At 44.3% G+C, this 25,500-nt stretch overlaps 2 protein-coding genes and 1 long non-coding RNA gene across 7 annotated transcripts in view; 2 read left to right on the forward strand and 1 right to left on the reverse strand.

The window, feature by feature from the left end:
* Nucleotides 1-8,584, forward strand: part of ptch2 (patched 2) — a 44,393-nt gene extending 35,809 nt beyond the window's left edge. Inside the window, exons 21-23 of the mRNA XM_061838988.1 lie at nucleotides 4,903-5,281; nucleotides 5,446-5,947; nucleotides 7,170-8,584. Coding sequence (XP_061694972.1) covers nucleotides 4,903-5,281; nucleotides 5,446-5,947; nucleotides 7,170-7,201 — 913 coding nt within the window. The 3' untranslated portion in view covers nucleotides 7,202-8,584. The remainder of the gene's footprint in view (nucleotides 1-4,902; nucleotides 5,282-5,445; nucleotides 5,948-7,169) is intronic.
* Nucleotides 1,897-8,990, reverse strand: LOC133510721 (uncharacterized). 2 transcript variants are annotated; one of them, XR_009797694.1, is made up of 3 exons: nucleotides 8,874-8,990; nucleotides 6,992-7,234; nucleotides 1,897-2,721 (listed from the first exon to the last, which is right to left on the reverse strand). It is a non-coding gene; the product is annotated as an uncharacterized LOC133510721 (long non-coding RNA). The 2 variants fall into 2 exon arrangements; XR_009797695.1 differs by lacking the exons at nucleotides 6,992-7,234; nucleotides 8,874-8,990 and adding an exon at nucleotides 2,827-3,669.
* Nucleotides 8,991-9,103: 113 nt separating this feature from the next.
* Nucleotides 9,104-25,500, forward strand: part of kif2c (kinesin family member 2C) — a 30,707-nt gene continuing 14,310 nt past the window's right edge. For 3 of the 4 annotated variants that reach the window (XM_061838989.1, XM_061838990.1, XM_061838991.1), the window contains exon 1: nucleotides 9,104-9,256. In XM_061838989.1, the coding sequence (XP_061694973.1) occupies nucleotides 9,218-9,256 (39 nt within the window). In that variant the 5' untranslated portion in view covers nucleotides 9,104-9,217. Of the gene's footprint in view, nucleotides 9,257-14,577; nucleotides 14,697-25,500 lie in introns of all 4 variants that reach the window. The other variant, XM_061838993.1, reaches the window with a different exon arrangement.

The following is a 25,500-nucleotide window of genomic DNA, read 5'->3' on the forward strand; positions in this document are numbered from 1 at the left end:
TCTGAAACCTTGTGGGGGGTCAAAGTAACATGCAGGTGGAAATGTTATACTGCAATTTATGCACACACACACGTAAGACACGGCAACAAACATGCACCTGGTTCTGTCACTCCGGACACACACGCATCCATCTCTTCAACCTCAGAACACACAACAAATGGAGAAAACATCAAGGGTGTGTAGCAGCTGCTCGTAAACATGGAAGTGTTTTCCTACCCACTGGGTGGTGTCTCTCCTTCTCTCACACACACACAGGAATGTGTAAAAATTCCCATCAATTTGGCGCTCTCCGCATTGGGTGCCATAGTAAAACAACCCCCCCCCAAAAAAAAGTCAGGCAGTTAGATTGTGCCTGGGCCACCAACAGACATGGATGTCTTGTGTTTGTCTGCGTGCGCCCCGTTTTCTACCAGTGTTTCATGGTCAGAGTGGAAAAAGAAAAAAAAAAAAAAAGAAGGCAAATAGCTCAATGTTTTTCTGCTGAATGCGGTCTCGGGCCCAGAACCCAAAACCACAACCTTGAGCTCACAGACTGCAAGCAGGGCCTCCGTGACATAAAAAGCACAGTTTGTCTGCAGAACTGAAAGCGAGGGAGTAAGAGAAAGAGAAGGGACGGAGATGATGTGAGCTTGGAGGGTGGGTGGCTTCCTTGCATCCAGACGGAGGACAAAAGGTGCAAACGTGTACGTACGGTGAACCCCAAGTTATCGTGGTAGACCTGAGCCTAAAACTCAAAGTAAAAATCATACTTTTTAAAGTATTCCTCATTGGTGATACTCATTTTGGCTGTCACACATTTCTCCAAAGAGAAAACAAAGCGTGCATGCTTCTAGCCGTTTGTCACTCCCGGTTGAAATTTACCGTCATACCGACACATAAACAATTAAACATGGTCTATTCCGTTTAACCAAACAATACCGGGTACCTAAAATCCCCTCGCTTCCTGCTTGCATACATTGAAATACGCCATCTATTAGAAAATTAGCATCTATGTTATGGTAAGTTTAAATCTTCAAACAAGTGCTGCAAACACACAGCAGCAGCAATATTTGCAGAACATACGACAATGCTAAGCATAGCGTCATGCTCACGGATAGCATCAATGTGGCAGTGTGATAGCGCTTTAAGAAATAGATATTTGAATACAAACGGTGCACAAAGATAGACAATATAAAAATAGTGCTGGGCATATATCCTTTATCCTCTGTGGAAAATGGCTAATATCCATCCATCCATCCATTTTCTTTGCCGCTTATCCTCACAAGGGTCACGGGGAGTGCTGGAACCAATCCGAGCTGTCATCGGGCAGGAGGCAGGGTACACTCTGAACTGGTTGCCAGGCAATCGCAGGGCACATAGAGACAAACAATTGCGCACGCAATCACACCTAGGGGCAATTTAGAGTGTCCAATTATTGTTGCATGTTTTTTGGGATGTTGGAGGACTTCGGAGTTCCGGAGGAACCCCACGCAGGCACGGGGAGAACATGCAAATTCCATACAGGCGGGTCCGGGATTGAACCCGGAACCACAGAACTGTGAGGCCAATGCTTTACCAGCTGATCCACCATGCCTCCTAAATGGATAATATTATTGGAATTTTCTAAATCTATCACAATAGTTGATTGCATGAGTCACTGTATATTTTTTATAGAGTACAATATTACAAAGTGCTATTTGCCTTGTTAACAAACACATTTCACATACTTTTTTAAAATTATTTGGAGGGGGGTTGAGGACATCGAACCGATCAGTGACGTTTTCATTCTTTTCAATAGAGAAAGATGATTTGCAAACGGGACCACGGAATTAATTATACTTGTATGTGCAGAGGGTGGTCACGACAAAAAAATTCCCAATACTGTTCAAAACCCATTTAAAAAAGGTAGTTCAGAAATCGACATGATATGATTCTTTTATTTGTCTTTTCGAGAAGTGAGAAAAAGGGATTTGGGTCGTCTTTGTTGGAGGTCCTGCGGTCTGGACGAACAGGGTAGGGTTGGAGCTGACTAGTTAGAGTAGCGTAAATAAGATGCCGTAAACATCTCCTGGCCTTGTAATGTGCCGAATAAACAGCACGCCTAATTCGGCGCATCCAGTCCGTAGCAGATGCACATGTACAAACACACACTTTATACACATACGCGCACAGATGTAAACACACAGCCCTGCCCTCATTCTCACACACGACTCCCCAGACCCCGACAGCGAATGGAAAAGATTAAAGTTTATGTAAACAACAGAATTCCGAAGAACGAGACGCCGTTGGAGGTCCTCGCCGACGTCGGTCTCGGCGCTCTGGGTCTGTCTCGTGTTCTGCAGGTTTTGGGGTTTTCTTTGGGGGTGGGGGTATTGACTGGCACGACGCCTGACTGGTGATTTCAGCGTGTCGTCTTGGCTTTGAGCGCGCAAAGAACTCGAGTGACTTCAGCTTATGTGCTCTTTTGGTACGGCGGCATCCGATTGACATGCAGTTCTGAAAAACATAAAACCGGTCAAATGCAGTTTAACTGTTTTAGCCCTTAATCTCAAAAGGGCTGTCACAGGCCCAAGCTTCACAGAGATCGACGACATCCCCTCAGAGGTTTTCCTGGACCTCTACCGGTCGGTCGATGCAGAATCCATGCAGCACCGCCTCTGGGGAAGTGGTTCACTTCGGTTCTTGTCTCGGTCTGCCAGGAGAGAATCCTTATAGCAACAGCATCACATCAATCTTCGGCACCTAGCAGGAGAGGGAGGGGGCGGCGGGAAGTGGAGAGGCGGCAGTAAAACAAACCGAAATCCGGATGTCAAGGGTGTGCTCCCGCCTCACTGGGCTCCATCTTACCTGCAGCCCTAATATGGGCTGTAAACGCTACGGCTAGTTCAAGGAAATTTAAAGGACATGTCTTTTATCCCGGTCTTTTTTTTTTCTTTTGAAAATGCCTCTCCTCCATCTCACTGTCCCGCTCTTTCTGCTTTCTGTTAGCGCTTAAGTGTACTCCTCTCTAATTTTCCCGGGTGCTCTTTCTTGTGGTGCGCCTTCCCCCACCAGCACCTCCCCTCAGCTCTGCTGAGACTCACGCGACGCAAAAACGCACAACAGAGCGCGGAGGGAAGCGTTCATGTAGTTAACACCCGAAGAGGCATCAAAGGGTGTTTTGGTTGGAGTAAGCGGGAATCAAGATTTGCCCCCCTCTCATCCTCTGCCTCTGATACACAAACACCGGGCATCCCTTTGACTTCTTCTTCCTCGACTGTTTGCCCTCATCATCCTTTAAAGTACAACTGACAATTTAGTACCTGTTCGCACAAATTGATTTTTAACATTGTGACTGATTTATTATTATTTTTTTTTAAGGTGACAGACCCCACGCAATATAAAACACATTATACGTGTTCTTACCGCTGTGGTGTACTCACTCCAAATGACCCACACACACATAAAACCTGGTGTCTGGTGCAGTACCAACACTGACCTGTGAGAAGTAGCATGACACCAAAGGGTCGAAGAAGAGTAGTAGAAGAAGAAATAGAAACAGCATGGCTAACTTTTAGCTGATCTGGGAACAACAAGCAACATCTACACCACGTCATTGATCTACACCGTTTCATTTTTACTGCAGCGACTGCTTGATGTCGCTTCCTGATTAACTATTAATCCACTTCACGTGGCGGTTATGGAGTCTGCGACATGTTGAACAGGTGTATCATTTCCGAAATCACTTAAACACACCTCGCACCACACGATAATTGAGAATATCAATCCATTCATTTTCTTTGCCGCTTATCCTCACGAGGGTCACGTGGAGTGCTGGAGCCTATCCCAGCTGTCAACGTGCAGGAGGCGGGGTACACCTTGAACTAGTTGCCAGCCGATCACAGGGCACATAGAGACAAACAACCGCACTCACAATCACACCTAGGGGCAATTTAGTGTCCAATTAATGTTGCATGTTTTTGGGAGAAAAAAAAACACTCAGGCACGGGGAGAACATGCAAAGTCCACACAGGCAGGGCCGGGATCGAACCCGGTTCCTCAGAACTGTGAGGCCAGCGCTTTACAAGCTGATCCACCGTTCCACCTAATTGAGAATATAAAAGAATTGTTTTGTGATGCTAAATATTGAACAACGATCACGATTATTGGCCCCTTTTCAGATCTGAACAGATGGGGGGAAATGTGTCTTAACTCACTGTAAACCACCCAATGATTAAGAAAGTAGGAGTGAGAATTTGTGATCATAAATATTGAACAGATTAAACATTTCTAATTGCTGGGTCCCACTGTTTTATGAACAAATCTTGTAGGAAAGATTACTGTCAACACACAACAGAATTATCGCTCAGGTTGGTCTTTCATTTCTGACTTATTTTAATGGGGTATGTTGGAGGACGCTTTTTTCCTCCGCGTGTTCGTTAATTTCGCGTAGTGAAAATGTTGGTTATCCGAATAAAGGCCGGAGACGATGAACGGTTTCTTTGAAGTTTTTTACTTACAGAATATTCCGGGGATTTATGAGTTACAGACAATTGGCTGTCGGGAGCGTATCACAAGTGCGAAGGTACAGAGAAAGCGCACGTCCTTTATCTTGTCGGAAGGGCGGACCATGGGCGGTATCAAACCTGTGGCATGACGTCGGGGCTTTCCACTTAGACAAAGGGTTTCTGTCTCAACCGGTTCTAGCTGGCCATGGATTATTACAAAGTGTCCAGTTTGCAGTTCAGCAAGGTTAGCCTACGTGCAGAGAAGCGCATATCACTCAAGGACACATCTGGCTACAGACCAGGGCCCCATTGGGGACATGAGGAAATTATGTAGTCATGAGTAAATATGGGCATAAGACATACTTCAGGTTAAAATGTCACAATCAACAGTATTCGTGGACCACACATTAATGTTTTTCACCTCTTGTGTTCTTAGGTATTTCTTTGCCGTGTTGGCCATCTTGACACTTCTGGGGATGCTGAACGGCTTGGTCCTGCTCCCGGTCCTCCTCTCCCTGCTGGGGCCCCCCGCCGAGCTGACAGCCGGTGACGACGGCGGCCGCCCGGCGGCGCCTTCGCCCGAGTCTCCTCTCCCGCCGCCCATGGCGCACCACGGTTACTTTGCGGACCAGCACGACCAGCGCCGGGCGTTCTCCGAGACGTCCGACTCGGAATACTACTCGGAGATGACGTGCACGTCGGGGATCGGCGAGGAGGATTACAAGTACTGCGACCGCAGCGCGTACAGTGTGCCGCCTGCGTCCTCGCACATTCTGCTAGAAGCCAGCAAGAACCCCAGCTTTCCAAAACTCACGGTACGCGGGACGAGACGAGTTGAATGAAGTATTTCAAAGAATTTTTATACAGTAAATATTTTAATGTAATAACTGAGCATGCCTTGTTGTGCATTGCGTGGGCTCATCTAAGATGGCTGTCAACGTTTTAAAAATCTTTATGTACGTCATGTTTTCCACGGCAGGTGGTGAGGCCGCCAAGGGAAACCGGAGGACGGATAGAACCGTCCGTGGACTCTCCGCACAACGCTCAGCCGCCTTTGAGCTCGCAGTTGACATGCTGGGATGGACCCAAGCGAGACCACCAGCAGCAGCAGCCAGGACAACAAAACTTACCCGGAGACAGAGCTCACCAGCCCGGGCGGACTTATCCGAGCGGTCCGAGGCTACAGAGCGGCCGGGGGCCTCAGCCGAACAGGACTAAAGGGCCCGCCGGCTACGGGGACCCCGCGGCTAGGGGGCCCGTCACCATGGTGACGGCCACGGCCTCTGTGACGGTGGCCGTGCACCCGACGCTGCCCGGGGCGGCGTACCAGGGCTACATGCACGAAGGCTTCGACACGGACACTGAGTCGGACTGCTTTGAGCCCACTAAGAGGACTAAGTTTTCGTCGTATAAGAGAGACTCTTTAGAGCTCCAGGACTTGGAATGTCCGCAGGATCAGACGACGCACCAGACCAGACAAGGTGAGATTTTGCACTTTTTCCACTTCTGACGAACAGTTCCCTCCATCAATGTGTCACAACCTTTATTGAGTCGTGGCTAGAGTGGTACCATGACTTGTGTTTTTTCGAGGTCTGATTACTTCACGAATTTTTGTGCATTATTTATTTATTTATTTCAGAATGATACCCAGTATTCCCCAGAGTACTTACCAATTCTGAGTACCGATACCTCTACCACTTTTGATCTATAAAATTAACAGAGATAATCTCAAACAGAGGCCGTTCTATCTTTGGGGCACAAATAGTGATACGCCGATGTGTCAAAGTACTGAAATGTAGCACCATCTAGTGGTGTGGAGGACTTACTCGACATGAGTTTTTTAGCCTTAGTGTTGCTGCCCTGTGTCGGCATGTTTCACAAGTATCAATTTGATGCTGATACCTCGTATAGGTCCGAGCCCACCCCTTGTTTTTATATAATGCCGTTCTATTTTAAATAATTTGAAAGCACAACAAGGCGGGGCGGTGGTTCAGCTGGTAAAGCGTTGGCCTCACAGTTCTCAGGACCGGGTTCGATCACGGACCCGGATGTGTGGAATTTGCCTGTTCTCCCCGTGCCTGCGTGGGTTTTCTCCGGGTACTCTGGTTTCCTCCCACATCCCAAAAACGTGCAACATTAATTGGACACTCTTAATTGCCCCAAAGTATAATTGTGGGTGCGACTGTTGTCTGTCTGTCTCTATGCCGACCAGTTCAGGTTGTACACTACCTCCTGTCCGTTGACAGCTGGGATAGGCTCCAGCACTCCTGCGACCCTCGTGAGGATAAGCGGCTAAGAAAATGGATGGATGGAAAAACACACACAACGAAAAGTATTGCAGCATTTTGCGTGTGTGTGGGGGGGGGAGAGGGGGTGCTGGAAAAGATCGATGACATTTCGTTCTGTTTTTTTTTTTTAATGGGGGAAAATGATCTTGTAACTGAACAAATTAAATTTGTAAATCAAGAGACCTCTGTATTTTATACAAAAAAAAGCAAAAGATTTAACACAGTTTAGTTATGTACCTTCTGCCATCTTGTGGTGAGCACTTCTGCCCGTCATTATACGTTGCTTGCATAGAAAGTTGTCATAAATGAGTCATCTTCGCACCTATGAAGCAAAAGTGGATAATTTTTTGGATGATCGGCAATCGCTACCCTGCATGTTCAAAACTCTAATTTGCTCCCGTTTCCTGTTTTTCAGACGTGTCGAGAATCCAGACGGCCAAAGAGTGATGGGACCTCCTCCACGCGCTCGTCCTCTGGAAACTGTACATAGACGCCACATAGGATTTATTTGAAGGACGTTATGTACTGTAAATCTATGAGTATATATTTTAATACTAAAATAAGAGGGAAGCTATTTAAAAGAGTACTGTATAACTATGGGTATACTCGTGTAAAACCTTTTTTGTTTTGTGACGGGGGCCGGGGTGGGGGGGGGGGTTGTTTTCTCGAACCCCCTGCATATAGTGTACAGAATGAGAATAATGTGCTATTTGTAAAAAATTGTCCACACAGAGTGAGATCCTATTAAGATATTAGGCTATTGAACATACATGGTCAGTGTTTATTCCTATTTGTATTATTGTTTTTTTTTTCTTTTTTGTTTTTTTTTGCTGCTACACAAAGTCATTTTTAAGTGATTTGCCTTAAAAAAAAATGCAGTAACCCCTCTTCCTCCCCCTTAAGGCCACACACATACACGTGCGCACACACACACACACACACACACACGATATAAAATATACTGTGAAATCGACCCGATTTCTTAATAACGTGCCTTTATCGCTATTGTCAATGCAGCATCCAGAGCTCAGTATTACGTCCTTTGCAGTTTTATGTACTTGAAGGTTCTGTTATTTGTGACTGCACCTCACATTTAACAAAATGGGAACTTAAGGGAGTCGTTTTGATTTGTTGTAACCCCGACAGAGTTACCTATAAGCTACTATTTACATTTTACAGCAGCTTTGTTCTTTTTTTCCCCCTCCTTCTTCTTCTTTATTTCCTCTGCAGTTCTTACTTTACAGAAATGGTCTCATCACTGCCAGAGTCATTTGCAGGGAAAGATCTTTTCTGTATTTTTCAAGTGGCAGCTTTGTTTTTTTCTTTGTTTGTTTTTTCATTTTTTGGAGTAGCTACTGTGCAGTTATGAAACAATAACTCACCCTACATAACCACCGTTGGCAGGAAGACTTTATAGGGAGGAGGTCGAGGGGAAGCTTGTGCATTGTTTGTAGTTTAAAAAAAATGTTAATGTCATGCCATATAAATTATTTATATTCAAATTTTTATTTTTGTAGTTTGTACAGATGTTAGTATTTAGACTGAAGTTCTATTTTTAAAAGAGTAAATATATATTATATATAAATATATCTATTTGTTGCCGAGTTTGATTTTCTTTTTTTTTTTCATTTAGGAAAGGGTGGGGTTATTATGTTGTTGTTGTGGCGAGGAGCATGAAGGTGTCACTTTTACACCTCCACCCCCCTTCATGGCACCCTCTTTTGTCGTTGTCCACGTCTAAAACACTGTGACTTCTGAAAACTATGCTCAAGAAACCCCTCGTGTGACCGCTATGTTCTCTCACCTGCTATAGAAAATGAACTAACAAAAATAAATTCCATGAAAAACTAAAAAAGTTCCGTGTCTTTGCTGCAGAATATTACACTCATCCATTCACAAGACCGAACAAAAAGTTGACATTTAGCATCTCAAATGTGCAAATTGCCTGACTGTTTGTTTGACAAGTTTCTATGCTCAATGGTGATTCACACTAACTCTGTAATTGGAACTCACACAAACATAATCAGGCCAAATTCCAACCATACACAAACCTCTTCCATCCTTTTCCTTCCTCACACATAAATATACAACCACGCTCGCACACACATGCCGGGCCCACCTGTGTAGATAAGAAGTAGAGGCTGTAAATTCCTTTCTTTGTCATTCAACAGCAACACATTTGTCTGCATCTGATAGCGTCATCTCAAGGCCTCTTTATCCTCACGCGTGCCGGGACCGCGTGACGTCATTGCAGGCTCCAGCGCTGAGTTTTGCCTTTTGAAAATGCGCTGCAGTTTTTCCTCCAAGTCAGAGGTGTCGCTGCGCCTGTTTGTGGCTACAACACAAAGCGGAGTTTCCTCGACACGTTTTGTTCACTTCCGGTACCCATTTTTACTTTCGTTTCCGTAACTAGCAATGACGTTTTATTTACGTCATTGGGAATAAGGAACAAAGCAAACAACAATGGCGACAGCGGAACGGAGCCTGCTCGAACAAATGCCCGTAAGTAGCCAGATGATACGTTTAATTATGCTGCAAAAAAATCAATTGATAAGTTGGCGACATAAATGGCGTGTGGAGCCGAGAGGAAGGGTGAGTACGTCATCACAGCATGTGACTAAAACGGGCCAATCTCGAGAGATTTTTTTTTTTTTTTTTTTTTTGGACGTGTGTGCGGCAAACTCCAACAAGCTCCACAAGGTAGTGGGTCACATGATGCTTGGCCTTGATGGTGGTGGGGGCCTCAGACACATCCATCCTCAGCTATTCATCCCCTTCTCCCTTCCTTCTTTTCATACCATCCATGCTTCCCTCTTTTCTTCAAATCCATAATTTTATAAAAGAATTACAAAATATAATTTCCTTCTTTCCTTCACTCCAATTTCACATCCATCCTTTCTTTCATAAATCCTTGTTTCCTTCCTTCATTGATCCTTCCTTCCAAACATTATTTGCAAATGTCCATCATTCCTTTCATCCTTCCTTCCTTCACTCTTTGTTTCTTTGTCTTCCTTTCTTGCTTCTATCCTTCCCGTGTTTCCATCCTTTCACACCACCACCCACGCCACTTCCTTCCATCCTACCTTCCTTCCTTCATCTACACTGTATGATGTGATACGTACATATGATACATCATATCACATAAAGCGTGTGTGTTCCTGCGTCTGCGTGCGCGTGCACTGCCGAGTGGGTGGGCTGAGGACGAGCGGCCATTGTTGTTGGAATTCAATAGGGCTGATTAGTCAAGAAAAGTGTTTGGGAGTGTGTTGGAAAACATGCAGCGGCACGAGTGTGTGTACTTTTGCTCTAAGTATGACAGAAGAAGAATGGGGGAGTTGGGAGAAAAAGCCTGCGAGAAAGCAGACTTGCGGCTGACGTGCGCAAATTCTCATTTAGCCCAACACATCTTAATTAATACCAATCAAAGAAAATAATCAAGCTCAAATGCGAGGCATTGAACCCTCATCCGAGCTGGCGTTAGCAAAATCAGCAGAAAAGATAATGTGCTAGCAGCGCTAGCTTTGCATTCAGAAGTAATGAAGGTTAAGGGATTTTAGTTCACCTTTTTGTACGTTCGCTAACGCAAAGATAAATTCTTGATTATGTGGACTGATTTTTTTTTTTTCCCCCGTCCCACTACAAATTGAGCCGTGACCACACAATGTTGGCTTGCTGTTCAAAAAGACAGAAAACATTGAGTTCTTTGCTTCTTGCCGGATATTTATTGACGATTTACTGTCCACTCGGCAAAGCTATTTCGTTTGTTGCACTCTTTTATGGAAATAGCTGTAATAGAGTAAGCTAAATGAACAACACACTGCATTAAATACATGTTTGTCTTCTTCTTCTTTTCCTTTCGGCTTGTCCCGTTAGGGGTCGCCACAGCGTGTCATCTTTTGCCATCTTAGCCTATCTCCTGCATCTTCCTCTCTAACCCCAACTGCCCTCATGTCTTCCCTCACCACATCCATAAACCTTCTCTTTGGTCTTCCTCTCGCTCTTTTGCCTGGGAGCTCCATCCTCAGCATCCTTCTACCAATATACTCACTCTCTCGCCTCTGAACATGTCCAAACCATCGAAGTCTGCTCTCTCGAATCTTGTCTCCAAAACATCCAGCTTTGGCCGTCCCTCGAATGAGCTCATTTCTAATCCTATCCAACCTGGTCACTCCGAGCGAGAACCTCAACATCTTCATTTCTGCCACCTCCAGTTCAGCTTCCTGTTGTTTCTTCAGTGCCACCGTCTCTAATCCGTACATCATGGCCGGCCTCACCACTGTTTTGTAAACTTTGCCCTTCATCCTAGCAGACACTCTTCTGTCACATAACACACCAGACAACCTTTCGCCAGCTGTTCCAACCTGCTTGGACCCGTTTCTTCACTTCCTGACCACACTCTCCATTGCTCTGTATTGTTGACCCCAAGTATTTGAAGTCGTCCACCCTCGCTATCTCTTCTCCCTGTAGCCTCACTCTTCCCCCTCACTTTTGTCATTCACGCACAGATATTCTGTTTTACTTTGGCTAATCTTCATTCCTCTCCTTTCCAGTGCATGTCTCCATCTTTCTAATTGTTCCTCTGCATGCTCCCTGCTTTCACTGCATATCACAATATCATCTGCGAACATCATGGTCCAAGGGGATTCCAGTCTAACCTAATCTGTCAGCCTATCCATTACCACTGCAAACAGGAAGGGGCTCAGAGCTGATCCCTGATGCAGTCCCACCTCCACCTTAAATTCTGTCACACCTAAGGCACACCTCACCATTGTTCTGCTGCCATCATACATGTCCTGTACTATTTTAACATACTTCTCTGCCACACCAGACTTACGCATCCAGTACCACAGTTCCTCTGTTGGTACTCTGTCATAGGCCTTCTCTAGATCCACAAAGACGCAATGTAGCTCCTTCTGACCTTCTCTGTACTTTTCCACGAGCATCCTCAAGGCAAATAATGCATCTGTGGTACTCTTTCTAGGCATGAAACCATACTGTTGCTCGCAGATACTTACTTCTGTCCTGAGTCTAGCCTCCACTACTCTTTCCCATAACTTCATTGTGTGGCTCATCAACTTTATTCCTCTATAGTTCCCACAGCTCTGAACATCCCCTTTGTTCTTAAAAATGGGAACTAGAACACTTTTCCTCCATTCTTCAGGCATCTTTTCGCCTGCTAGTATTCTGTTGAATAAGTTGGTCAAAAACTCCACAGCCATTTCTCCAAATTGCTTCCATACCTCTACCGGTATGTCATCAGGACCAACTGCCTTTCCATTTTTCATCCTTTGTAGTGCCTTTCTGACTTCCCCCTTAGTAATCATTTCCACTTCCTGGTCCTTCACTCTTGCCTCTTCAACTCTTCCTTCTCTCTCATTTTCTTCATTCATCAACTTCTCAAAGTATTCTTTCCATCTATTTAGTACACTACCGGCACCAGTCAACACATTTCCATCTCTATCCTTAATCACCCTGACCTGCTGCACATCCTTCCCATCTCTATCTGGCCAACCTGTAGAGATCCTTTTCTCCTTCTTTCGTGTCCAACCTGGTGTACATGTCTTCATATGCCTCTTGTTTAGCCTTTGCCACCTCTACCTTTGCCCTACGTCGCATCTCGATGTACTCCTTTCGCCTCTCCTCAGTCCTCTCAGTATTAAATACATGTTTGTAATATCATTAAAGACAACTCATCTAAAAACACAATATTGAGCAATCTTTCTTAACACTGATATTGTTGGAGGGTGTGAGTTAGTTACTACACAAGCGAATGGGACAATGTGCTAACATTAGCATTCCACTCAATAATGTCGGAATAAATTAATTAGTTTGATTTAAAAAAAGTGATTTTTGTTACTTTTCTACTTAAAGTTAAAGGTCAAGTGTCATCCCTATAAACATTATAAAATAGATATTGAAATAAAAAATACATACAACATTAATCATTTCAATGTCAACACGAAAAAATAAATATGAGCGGAGAGCGCGTCATCCACGCGTAAATTTGCGGAAGTCTCATTGGACATCCAAGCGGTCGCCATGTTGGCTGCATCTCCTGTCCCTGACGTCACCCTGGACATTCGCCATTGAAAACACGCTGTGGCTCCTACTGTGGGAGACGAACACACCCCTTCTGACACGGAAGCTCTTTTCAAAGAATAGAACATCTCACAATCGAGTGACGTATCGGGGCAATATTACCCTATTGTTTCGCGCAACATTTAGATGATATGCGGACCACTTCTAACTAACAACAGACTCCCCGACAGTAGGACATTACGTAGCGTACTCAGCCGCGAGCGATCACAAAGCCGCGGCCCGGGTGCGACGAGCCGATCACAGCTTCGGCCGGGGTGGCGGCAAGGTGGCTCATCGCGGCGCCGAGCTGGGGTGGCTCATCGCAGCACTGAGCCGGGCTACTTTTCGGCGTTGTCGTCGCTCGCGGGAAGCAACAACGAGCTAGTTTTCCGCAGGTAAAACTAATAGAAACAAATGAGTCCGCTGGAGGGTGCTCTTGCCCCGTATGTCACTTCCTGGTTCTTCTCCAAAAAAATCCTTCAAGAGGATTTTCATGGCGGAAATTCCAAAAATCCATATACGTCAAAATCATGTTTTGTGGTGAAAGAACAGACCGACTGCCGTTTTTTTTCATTAATGACATACTAAAAATCATCCATTTCATAACACTTGACCTTAAAGAAAGCTTTTACTCACAAACAATTGTTTACTTTTGACGTCAGCTAAAACTTGAGTCTCGTCCAAGCTAAAAGTTACCTGTGATGCTAACATGCTAAAGGAGAACATTAGCTTCATAAAAAATAGGACATACAGCTTCAACTGTTTGTATATGCGACAACTGTCAACATTGTGGTCCCCCCCCCCACCGCATTGTAACTCAACTTTTCTGCCCTTTTTGATTTTTTTACACCTTCCCTCCCTCCGTCATAAACTTCCCCTCAGTTCTCCGTCTGCTCTTGTGATTGCCCCCCTCGCGAGCTCTTCTAATCACCAGAGGAAGAAGTGTAATCAATATATACCGAAATCAGCGTCGCAAATGTGTTTGCAATCTGCGCCCCGCGTCTATACGTCCGTGCGCGTGTGGCTATACCTTGGCCGCGAGGAGAAAGGGGAGAAGGAATCCAGCAATCATGTAGACGGGCGGGAGGGCCCGCGTAGTGTAAACATGTTTTAAATAAACAGGAAGCGGCGTAATGCCCTTTTAATTGATTCATTCTGCGCGGGGCTGTTTACAGAAGGCTCCAAATATGAGAGGGCCTCCGTGTTTAGAAGCGCTTTGTTTAGCTCAAACCATAACACTCCGAGGGCCAGACCTGACGCTGGATCATTGTGTATATGAGAGAAATGGTGGGGTGTGGCGGGGGGCAATATGAAGAGCTGTCGGGGTTACAATTCAAGATTACCTCTCACACACACACGACTGAAGTGCTCACAAAAAAACACGTACGGGAGCGTAATTTCGATGATATGGAAAATCTGCAGGACGCGTGAGAGCATTACAGAACTTTTCAGTCGTGTGTGTGTGAGAACAGTTCTGTCCTGTGATCATGTGTGTTTACTTATATGAGAGTACAGTAATGCAAATGAGAGGGTTCAGTAATTGTATGTGTGAGTAACAAAAGATAATCAGTAGTGGGTTGGGGAGTTCCCCGCTCTGTGCTCTTTACAGTTTCGGGATTTGTAAGTATGACATTTTTTGGGAAAACCCACTTTTTCTAGTATTTGCGCAGTGATATTGTCGCAATGATGCCTCAGCAAACATGTGAAATATGAATTCAAATCATCCACACATTCCTTTGTTGGAGACATTTTTCTGCCCAGAGGCCTGAAATCGAATTTCTCAAGGTGATCTACATCCCTAGCGAAGGTCACTGCGGACCTCTCCGCTCCCGAGCCGGCGCCGCTAATGTAACTAACGTCACAAGTGAGTATTCGAAACAGAAAAAAAGAAGGCGGTCTTGGCTAAATATGGACAGAGCCGATACAACACTGGGTCAAACAGAAGTAACTGTCAGAGGGGTCTTTTTTCACGATACTTGTATGACAAAAGCAAAGATTTTTTTTTTTTATATACAAAGTTGACATGGTGGATCAGCTGGTAAAGTGTTGGCCTCACAGTTCTAAGGTCCCGGGTTCGATCCCGGAACCACCTGTGTGGAGTTTCCATGTTCTCGCCGTGCCTGCGTGGGTTTCCTCCCACATTCCAAAAATATGCAACATTCATTTGACACTCTAAATTGCCCCTAGTTTTGAGTGTGAGTCCGACTGTTGTCTGTTTGTCTCGATGTGGCCCGCGATTGGCTGGCAGCCAGTTCAGGGAGTAGCCCGCCTCCTGCCCGTTGACAGCTGGGATAGGCTCCAGCACTCCCCGCGACCCTCGTGAGGATAAGCGGCAAAGAAAATGGATGGATGGATGGATGGATTGATGGATGGATGGATGGATGAAGTTGACAGTTTTATACCAATTCCATGTTACAGAGTCACGCCATGGACGTCTAAATAGCCAAAATACGGGACTTTTAAGTTAGATCTGCGGCGTGATAATGGAGGGTTTGCTCCAAAATAACAAAAAAATGAGAGCGAGAAGGGAAGCAGGGGGGTTGGTAATTAGACAGACAAGTCAGAATCACACCCACACAGAGGGGAGTGTGGGGGTGAAGGGGAGCAAAGCTAAACACATCCAAGTGGGCTAGTAAAAAGCTAATGGAGGCTCGGCGCTAGGCTGGCACACACGCACACTCATTTCATGTGGTGGCGAGGAGGAGGAGGAGGAGGAGGAAGAGGAGCCGGACTAGACCGGGCCGGGGGAGCAACAAGGCTCACTGAGCTCGTTTGGGCAAAACTGTAATTGATACCATTCGCCCGGGTGCTTTTTCATTTCTCTTGACGTTTCTTCTTCACACGCGACGCACACTGGAAAAGGACCCGCTCACGCCCGTGTGTGTGATGCGGGCGTTACGCGGCGGCCGGATCTTTGATGACAAACCAAAAATGCTCTTTGCCGCTCATAGTGTGGCTTCTTTTGTTCTTCACGCTCATTTTAGGAGAAAGCTTTTCTACACTCTGCGGACACAAGTATGAACCGCCGGTTTGCGTGTCTGCTTTGTGAGGTTCTTGGCTCAGATTCTCCACGGATTTCTTATTTTCTCGCCACCCTTGGCTGTTTTGTCTTTTTGTTCTTTTTTTTTTTTTTTTTTTCCCCCGGTGCAGTTCACTGGGGATGGAGAACAGGCCCTGCCGCGAGTTCACTGACCCTCACCCAAAAAGATTTGAAATTGCCTGGACATGACCACAAAGCATTTTCTCTATATTTGACGTGCCTTTGCCGTAGTTAAATGAAGCTCCTCCCCTTCACTTCAACATAGTTGCGACGCACCAAAATAACACCAGATGCTGGAAAAGAAATAATTTTATGGCACAAAAGCAAACAAAAAAACTGGTTTACTCCACAACCAGTTCATATATCTTTGCAAGTCACATCTTATCGATCCATCCATGCATTTTCTTTGCCGCTTATCCTCACTAGGGTCGCGGGGAGTGCTGGAGCCTATCCCGGCTGTCAATGGGCAGGAGACGGGGTACGCCCTGAACTGTTTGCCAGCCAATCGCGGGGCACATGGAGACAAACAGCCGCACTCACAATCACACCTAGGGGCAATTTAGGGTGTCCAATTAATGCCATCTTATCGAATCACGTGAAAATAAAAATGTGTTTGTTCATCATCCCGTGTGCAAAGCCAGTCGTCACCCTTTTAACTAACTTAATTAGCAAATCGCTTTCCTCCATTTTATTTTTTTTTCAATGCCATTACCATAATTCCCGGCCTCCACCCGCCGCACTAGTTAATGTTAGTGCCGCCAGGTTAGCACCACCGTGCTAGCATTAGCGTTTACAGCCCCGCGTTAGCACTGCCGTGTTAGCATTAGCCCCGCCGCGTTAGCGTTTACTGCGCCACGTTAGCATTAGCGCGGCCACACTAGCGTTAAACTCTTTCTGGGGACCGAGGCTTATCAACAGGTCCCCTCTGTAGACCCGGAATTATGGTCATCTATTTCAGCGCCCAAAAAAAAAAACCCACCAACATTAGTTTTACGTTTTTGACAACAAAAATAAAATAGCACTGTATTGAAAACCATAAATATGTAAACAGCAAAAGAGAATGAAACAACAACAAATAATCTAATAAATAATCATAATAAAAGTGTATTTAAGACATTGTAAACACATTGTAGCATCCTGGTGGCGTGAGGGGGGCATGACGTTGATCCTGAGTGTGCACTTAAATGAGTTAAGGTTGGCAAACCCCCCCAACCCCAGTACTTCCATCGATGAACACATTTTGTTTGAGAAATATGTAATTAGAGCCAAAAAATAAAGCCGCAATAACATTCTAACACGTCCGACCCATTTCCATGATCAGTTTTCAAGGTGGAAAAAACTTCGATCCAACCTGGCGTATATTTTAACACAACAATCACAATCTCCAATTGTTTATGAGATCATTTGTACTATTCAAGCATTTTCATTAAAAAAGAACACTAACAGTCATAAATATCCTTTCACTCTGTTTGCAAAAAAAAGTCAGCGCGTTTCCAAATATTTGCTGGCTTGGGAAGAATGCACTATAAACAATATAAAATCAAGCCATGTATAATCAGTTGAGTTAAACGCTTTTTTTCATCGAGTATGCCTATGGCGGAGGTGGGGGGGGGGGGGGGGGAATAAAAATCCAAGATGTTGTGTAGGTTGACGGACTTTTTGGGGGCCACATGTTGCAAATATCACTACGCCGGCAAACAGATGGCCCCTTCTGCTGTGGTCACTAATAAAAAAAGGGAGGAGAAAAGTTACAGCCATGGGCTTAAAGAATTAATTTAAAAAACACACCAACACATTTTACCACTATATTTATGTTGCGGTTTCAGTTGGTATTGACTTCAAAGTTTATGCGAAAGCCTGCTATAGCCCTCTTTAGCGTGGTTTATGTGTAGGAATTGGTCACGTTAATTCAAAATCCTCAATATTATTCCAAGCAATATAGGTACCAAAATCAACTCCACTGTACTGTATAATAATAAACACACTGTTGAATCCATGTAACTTGCTAATGTGTTCGCCAATATGCTAGTTTGCTTTTTGGCTAGCTAGCATAGTTAGTCGGTAAAAGTAGCTTTCAGTTTATCACATAGAACTTCACTTTTTATGCTTCTTCGTCAACTAGCATTCTAGGTATACCTAGGTACAGGTATATATATATATATATATATATATATATATAATATATATATATATATATATATATATATACAACAGGCAAATTGACTAACAAGCTAGCTAGCTAGCTTGTTAGTCAATTTGCCTGTTAGCTAGCCCAGTTTTAGTCAGTCGGGAAACGTCCATTTTATCACGAAAACTTCCCTTTTTTAAGTTCCTCAGTAAACCGTCACCCTAAAGTGTGTTTTTTATAGATAAAATCATTCCAATATTAGTGTTACTGTTAAGTAGTTAAAGCTGTGAGCCGGTCAAAAACAGCATAAACAAAAGACTAATGAGCAATTATCCTGTCTTCCCGTAGTAAAGTTATTTTATTAATGTCATAAATAAATAGTTTGGATGTAAAATTCCCGCTGCCAGAGGGGAGCACACAGGCCGTCCCTGTGGAGCCGTGCAGCTGTGTACGCTACTCTCACCGCACTTTCGTTGCGCAGACCTAATAAATAAACAAAATTAGACCTGAAGAAACGGATCAAATTTGCCAGCTGGGCAAACGTACAGTAGGTGGCCGCTGGCGTGCCTGCGGGTCTCGGTGGCCGAGCTCAAAAGGTGAACGGGCTTCTTGTTGAAAACGATGTGTTTGAAGAGAAAGTTTAGTCTGTACGGCGGCGTTTCTCTAATGATGCTCTTGGAAGCAAAATGGGCGCGTTTCAGCGTGCCCTGCCAATACTAATGCGCACTAATGAGAGAAGGTTCCAGGAGCACGGCTGTATTTGCTCAGTTCGGCTGCTTGGACACACACTAAGTTCAGTCATGAATCAATAAATCAACAAAGACCATCCAATGGTCTGCTTCGGTCTAAAAAAGGACACTTTGGGGAGAATACGTCTGTTCAAATGTACTTTATTTTTATTTTGTTTTAAACCTGGCAGGTTAACACCCCTCTCTGTAGCTTCATCTCCCCCTACTGGCAATTTAAAAAAAAAAACATTTTTGAATATTAATTTTAAAAACAAGGCGCAGCCAGCCGCTTGGGCAACCCAGACGTTGCTGACGTGAGCAACTGCCGCCCGACGTGCCTTCGCGTTGCTAACGTCAGCGCAACGTATGATTGATGACTGCGATCTGCAGGTCAATTAAGTATATTTTACTCCTGTACATAATTTAGAGCAGGGGTGTCAAACTAATTTTTGTCGCGGGCCACATTGAAGTTACAGTTTCCCTCAAAGGGCCGCTACGAATGTGAAATCATGAAAATCTTTCACCTCATCATATTTACAAATGAAGTTTACGAGCTAGTTTTGTCATCACAAATCAAGGGCGATGGGTTTTTGAACTATTGCTGTTGTTTGGGCACAGAATATTGCTTGCAATATCTCAATGTTATCATTTATGATATGAAGATTTCAAACTTTAGTCCAGATTTTTTTTTTAATCATAAAAGTTGATTCTCCTAATTTTCCTTCGCGGCCCACATAAAATCATGTGGCGGGCCAGATTTGGCGCCCGGGCCTTGAGTTTGACACCCGTGATTTGGAGTTACCATCATTGTAGTTTAGTTACACATTCATTTTAAGTATTATTTTTTTCATCATAGTGAATCGTGAAATATGGTAAGTAAAGTTTTGAACCAACTATAGTAGATTGAACAAATTGTTGAAGCTATCCAGCCAGTTAGCTTGCTACTGCTAGTTAGCTTTATAGCTAGTGTTGTATAAGTAAAGAAAGTACACTTTCAAGCAATTTATAACTTTTTTATATTTAACCGGTGATCATTAAAAGTTGGGCGAAAGTGTCTCGAAATGGAAAGACTAAAATTTTCCTAAAGGGGCTCAGGGTCTTTTTTTTTTTTTTTTTCTGCGCTCATGTCAAGCTTCCTGGGTGGTTTGTCAGTTTATCGAGCTCACGTAATATATGGATGTGTGGTTATTTAGTCTGCAAAGCGGAACCGAGATGTGGCCTCGGCCAATTTTCTTTACATTGAGTGGAAAAAAAAATATGCTTTTCACAGATGGGGGAGGAAAAAAGAGGGGAGAACAGTTAGGCAGATTTCGGGCCAACAGATACAAGAGTTCCCCCGGCTTCCATCGCGTCAAACCACCAACGCTAATGCTTCGCCTTCTTTTCCAACGATTGCATTTCTCCGCCGGTACAATCATTAGCAAGATTACTACTCAAATCTTGTCAGCGCGAGTCGTACGGTAGGCGGGATGTTGTGGGTCGTCCGCTCGGAAACTCAAACCTGGCGACTCGCAACCTTTTATCCATCCTTGGGGTTTGAAGCTCGTGAGTGGAAACACATGCCGGACGGTTCAAGTGACACTAATAACGTGCTTACTTGGAGCGCGGCTGAAATCCCACCTGACGACGCATGCGGCTAATGCAGACGCTAATGAGGCTACGAGCAGGCCGCAGAGATTCTGTGAGATTCAGGAAGGGTAAATTATATTTTGGCGCATCATTTTGCATGCATGAATGTGATGGTAGTAGTTCATAGTTCAGGATTACGCCTCACACACGTGACTGACATGCTCCTACACGGATGAATGAAACGCTCTTATGCACATTAATACGACACTTACACAGTAACGAAACATTCTCAGCCAATCAAATGCCAATCTCACGCTACTGAAACACGCTGGAACACAACTGCAACGTGATCACAAAATGTACTGAAATAAATGTTTCGGTATGCGGAATTGTGATCGGTTTAACAGTCACAATTACCGTAATTCTCGGCGCACACAGCGTACCTGGTTATTAGCCTCACCCGGTACATTTGTAAAGGAAATACCATTTGGTACATACATAGGCCGCAGTCGTGTAAAAGCCCCAAGTGCTCACATTGAAAATGACATTAAAACACGAGATGTTTACAAAGAAGGACGGTACACAGAGAGTTTAAGGCTAGCACCGCCGTGGTAATGCTAACGCGAACGTTAGCGCCGCCGTGCTAATGGTAACGCTAGCACCCCCATTTGCACTAACACTAGCACTGCGCTAACAGTGGCGGTTAAAAAAAAAATTATTCTGGTAAAAATCACTGAGACGCGGCAGTAACAGGCTAGCGCAGCGCTAACAGGGTCGGACCGGTGAAAGTCACTTCCTCGGCACATATATTCGGTCTCCCGCTTACCTTTTTCCGCTCGAGTGCTCCCTTGCGGCCGTGAGAAAAAAAAAATGCACAAATTAACCGCCTCACCGCATAAACCGCAGGGTTGAAAGCGCGTGAGCCCAAAAACCTACACTTGACACATCCCAAGATGATTGCTCGGGATCATCTGTTGGAGGCGTTCGAAAATCAGACTTTTGCTGACATCGATGGGAAGGGGCGGTAAATGCTCAAATTCGGTAACGATTGACGGTATGTGTGACGACGTCCCCGTAAGTGTCTGCTTTGAGCACAACTGGGCAGGAGAAATGAGTTTCAGGTGTTCAACTTCACACCCCTTTCGCACCATTCCCACCCTCCTGTGTTAAGACTGATTCTACCAAAGCCAGAGTCTTGGCAGCGCGGGTCAGACCCACCTCCACCCCACCCCCTCAGAACCCCCACCCTTCCATCCCATCCATTACAAGTCGGTGCAATTCATGCAGGACAGCAGCACGGGAGAAAAAAAGGCATCTTTTAAATGTAGTGTAAAAAGAGCTCTCGATTGCCGTCGACTTAATTAAGATAATCTGTGGTGGGATCGAGGCTCTAAATGATTGTTTCCTTCCTGGAAATCTGGGTATCTCTTAACTCTGGCACATGTGTGCCAGATGCATCCCCCCGCCCCCTTCCCACACCCCCATCTTGGAGCGTTTAGGTCCATCTGTCCATCCAGGTTCTTAAAGTGTTCAAGGGTGAGCTGAAGTGTAGCTCAGATGATTTCATGAAATTTAAAACTGTTACAGTTGATAAAACATTGTAAATGTCGAAGATACATTTTGTATATCCAATTATAGTAAATTTTAGTTTTTAACCACAAATTGATATAGTGGGTTTTTTTCCTCCACATTATCTGTTAGTTTTACACGTTATTAGCCTATTTTAAGAGGTGGGGATTGGGAGCCCTGTATGGAAGTAAATATGTGCCGCCAGGATTTGAATTAAAAATGCAACTTAAAATTTGATGCTGTAAAATTCACATTGTTGTTTCAAATTTTCTATAGCTGCTCTTCAATGTTAACAAATTCGCCATGTCAAAAAAAAATTCAACAGGCAGCCGATCCGGTTACGCTTTCTTAGTATGTGACGTCACGTGACTAAGAAAGCGTAACTGGATTGGCTGGGTGTTGGGTTCTGACCTGAAGTAACCCCGCCTTCTGAGCACTGAATTTAGACGGTGAATTTCAGACAGCCAATTGTAGCCAGTTCAATCACTGGAGACTGAAAATGTTGCTTTTGAATTTTAAAGGTTGATTTTTTTTTTTTTTTGTTAACATTAAAACGTTAAAATGAAATACACCTTTTGAAAATGTGATCATTTTGAAATCACAATGTGATGGATATTTTGCTGATACTTTGGTATGGACGGCTGGCGCTAACAACATACAGGCAACGTGTCGCACCATTTTTATCAATGTTATAAAAAAAGTGATGTATTAAATTGTGATTATAGAATAGGCTATTTAAAATGGTGGTGTATTGATTTTAGTCACAGTGGAGGACAATATAAGGTAAAATACTAACTTCAACAATGCAGTTTTTGGTAACCCAAGCAAGACGACATTTTAAGAATCAAATCTATGTCTTGTTTTTGAATAACACGTGGGCCTACTACACTACTGTTTTCTAATGATGGTCATTATGGTGGTGCTTACAGAGATAATTATATTTTTCAGGTGTTATTTGGAAGAAGAAAAAAGTACCACTTGTTCAGAGGCTCATTTAATTATGCACTTGGCCACTAGGGGGTGTTGGGACAAGTGAGCTAGGGAATGGGAAGTGAAGAAAAGGGGGGAGGAGCATGAGAGGAAAGAAATGGAGGGTGGCTGGTGTGGGGGGGAGGGGGTGGGGTTGAATGCCACCCACTAAGGCAGTTGTGGAAGGGCTGTGGGGGTTGGGCCACTCACAGGAAACAGTTGTGGCTCCATCCCAGGCCTCACACCGAGCAGCCCTGGGCCACCCAGTCATCCGCAGGCGAGACCCACCAAATGGTCCGAGCCCACAGAGATCTGTTTATTTTTCATCCTTTGCTGAGGGGTGGGAGCGGGGACCGGGGAGTGGGTTGGGTTCGCGGGGAGGAGGCGGGGGATAGGGTGGGGGCACCAAGCTGTTTATTAAACCTTTGATATATCATGTGGCCTCATCACTTGCGGGAATCGTGCACACATACCTGCCTGTGTATGGTTTCGAGGGGGGTCTGACAGGGTGCGGACACAAAAGAGTGTTTAGACTCGGGAGCGGGGGGGGGGCTGGAAGTGAAGAGGGAAAACGGGAAACCTTGCACGCTAAAGGCAAGACTGAGCTGAATTATAGGCCATTCTCCAGCTGTCCCGGGTTTGCTGATGTCATGGGGGAGTGAGCCACGGAATGCAAGGGGGGGGGGGGGGGGGCGAGCAAAGGAGCACGTGGATACATTTAGGATACCTGCACCCCAACTATGAGTATTGCAAAGTGTCACTGTTCTTTGTGAAAGAAGTACTGTAGAGTATAAATAGATACCTGGCCAGACGGCATGATACTCTGAGGCTATTTTTACCCGCCATTAATCAGCCAAGGTACATATTTAAATTGCATTCAAAGAATTTGAGAAAAATAAAATGATTTCAGAATCGATGATGCATTGTTGGCGGGGAAATTTGCTGTACTTATGTCGCAATCATATAGAAAAGAGGTTCACACTTCACACTGAGTAACACCAGGGGAAAAAAAACTGAGGTCTCCGAGTACCACCATAATGACCAACATCCATCCATTTTCTGAGCCACTTATCCTCACTAGGGTCCCGCGAGCGCTGGAGCCAATCTTAGCTGTCATCGGGCAGGAGGCGGGGTACACCTTGAACTGGTCGTCAGCCAATAGATACTTTTCGCGTGCCGTCATGAGTCACATGACTTTTGTTTACCACGCCTGCTGGACGGACAAATTCCAATACAGCCCACGTGTCGTAGCGGTCTTTATGTGAATACTGACTTCTTTCTCATCTCAGCGTGTTACGGCCTTTTCATCATGTTTTTTTTTTTTTTTTACCGTCGGGCTTACGGTTGGAAGAACAAACAGAAAAAGGGGTCCGGTATACACGTTTATCGCTTCCCAGTGAACAAAGAAAAGTGTGACAGATGGGCATCTGCCATGAAGATGGACGACTGGGTGCCCACCGTTACACTCTCGGCTGTGCAATAAGCATTTCATTTCTGGTAGGTAAATGTACATATTTTTGTTTGTGGTTGAGTGGTGGTGGTGAGGGCTAAATTACGTAAATTACGCTAGATTCGATTGCCAACAGGAATGCTTGTTACAATGTATCTCTAGTTTGTTGCCACTAACGCCGATTATGTAGAACTAAACTTCCAGCATTTTCAAAACATTGCGGTTATTTTACCTTTGTGTTTGTTTGTTTTATTTTTGGGTTTACAGTTATTTTATATTAATATGTTAAGAAGAAGTTTCCAAATATTTTTTCCCCCTAATTTAGTAGTATGGTATATATGGTTTTCCATCCCGAATCACACGTGCAACTTTATATCTGTGGGCATCACTGACCACAACCGTACATTTTTCAAATATAAGTAACTTTTGAATTAAATATTTTTTCCTTGTTCTTTTATATATTTTAGGTGAAAAGAGTGATAACCCTCTATCTTGTTATTTTTATTGATTTTTTTATTTATGTATTATTATTTATATTTCTGCCTAGTATTTTGTTATATATATTTATTTTTATTTTAGGTATTAATTAAAATATACTTACTCTGGCTTTCAATACTAAGAAATCTACGCTTTCAATTGGTGAAATAACATCTTGCGCCCAAACAGCAGCAAAGAAACTGTAAGCATCTAAATTTTGTAAGCTTTGAGGGCCTCTCCCGTGTACTTGGATGGGGTGTTGATCAGATAGTTAAAAATGTCAATGTAATGTAGATCAGGCTTGCGGACAAAATCAATTAAACAGCTAAAATTGTGTAAAGGTATGCAATAGGGATCGATACCGATTGCTTCGCCATGATAAGTAGGCACGACCTTTACGTCCAAAATGGCGATGTAAACAAAAACCACGTGGTCTGTGTGACTGTCAGTGAAAAGTATCTTGCAGGGCACATAGCGACAGACAAAGAGTCGCACTCACAATCACTCTTAAGAAAAAAAACAGTGCCCGGAGAAAACCCACAAAGGCACGGGGGAGAACATGCAAACTCCACATAGGCGGGGCCGGAGTTGAACCCTATACCTCAGAACTGTGAGGCCAACGCTATTCAGCTGGCACCGCGCCGCCTGGTCAGTAACATTTTGTCAATAAAAAAAAATAAGTTGTACGCAATATTTCATACGGACACTAGATAGCGCTGTCATACAACAGCGGGAGTG

This window comes from Syngnathoides biaculeatus, chromosome 13 (assembly GCF_019802595.1).
Source record: "Syngnathoides biaculeatus isolate LvHL_M chromosome 13, ASM1980259v1, whole genome shotgun sequence".
In the NCBI taxonomy this organism is placed as follows: domain Eukaryota; kingdom Metazoa; phylum Chordata; class Actinopteri; order Syngnathiformes; family Syngnathidae; genus Syngnathoides; species Syngnathoides biaculeatus.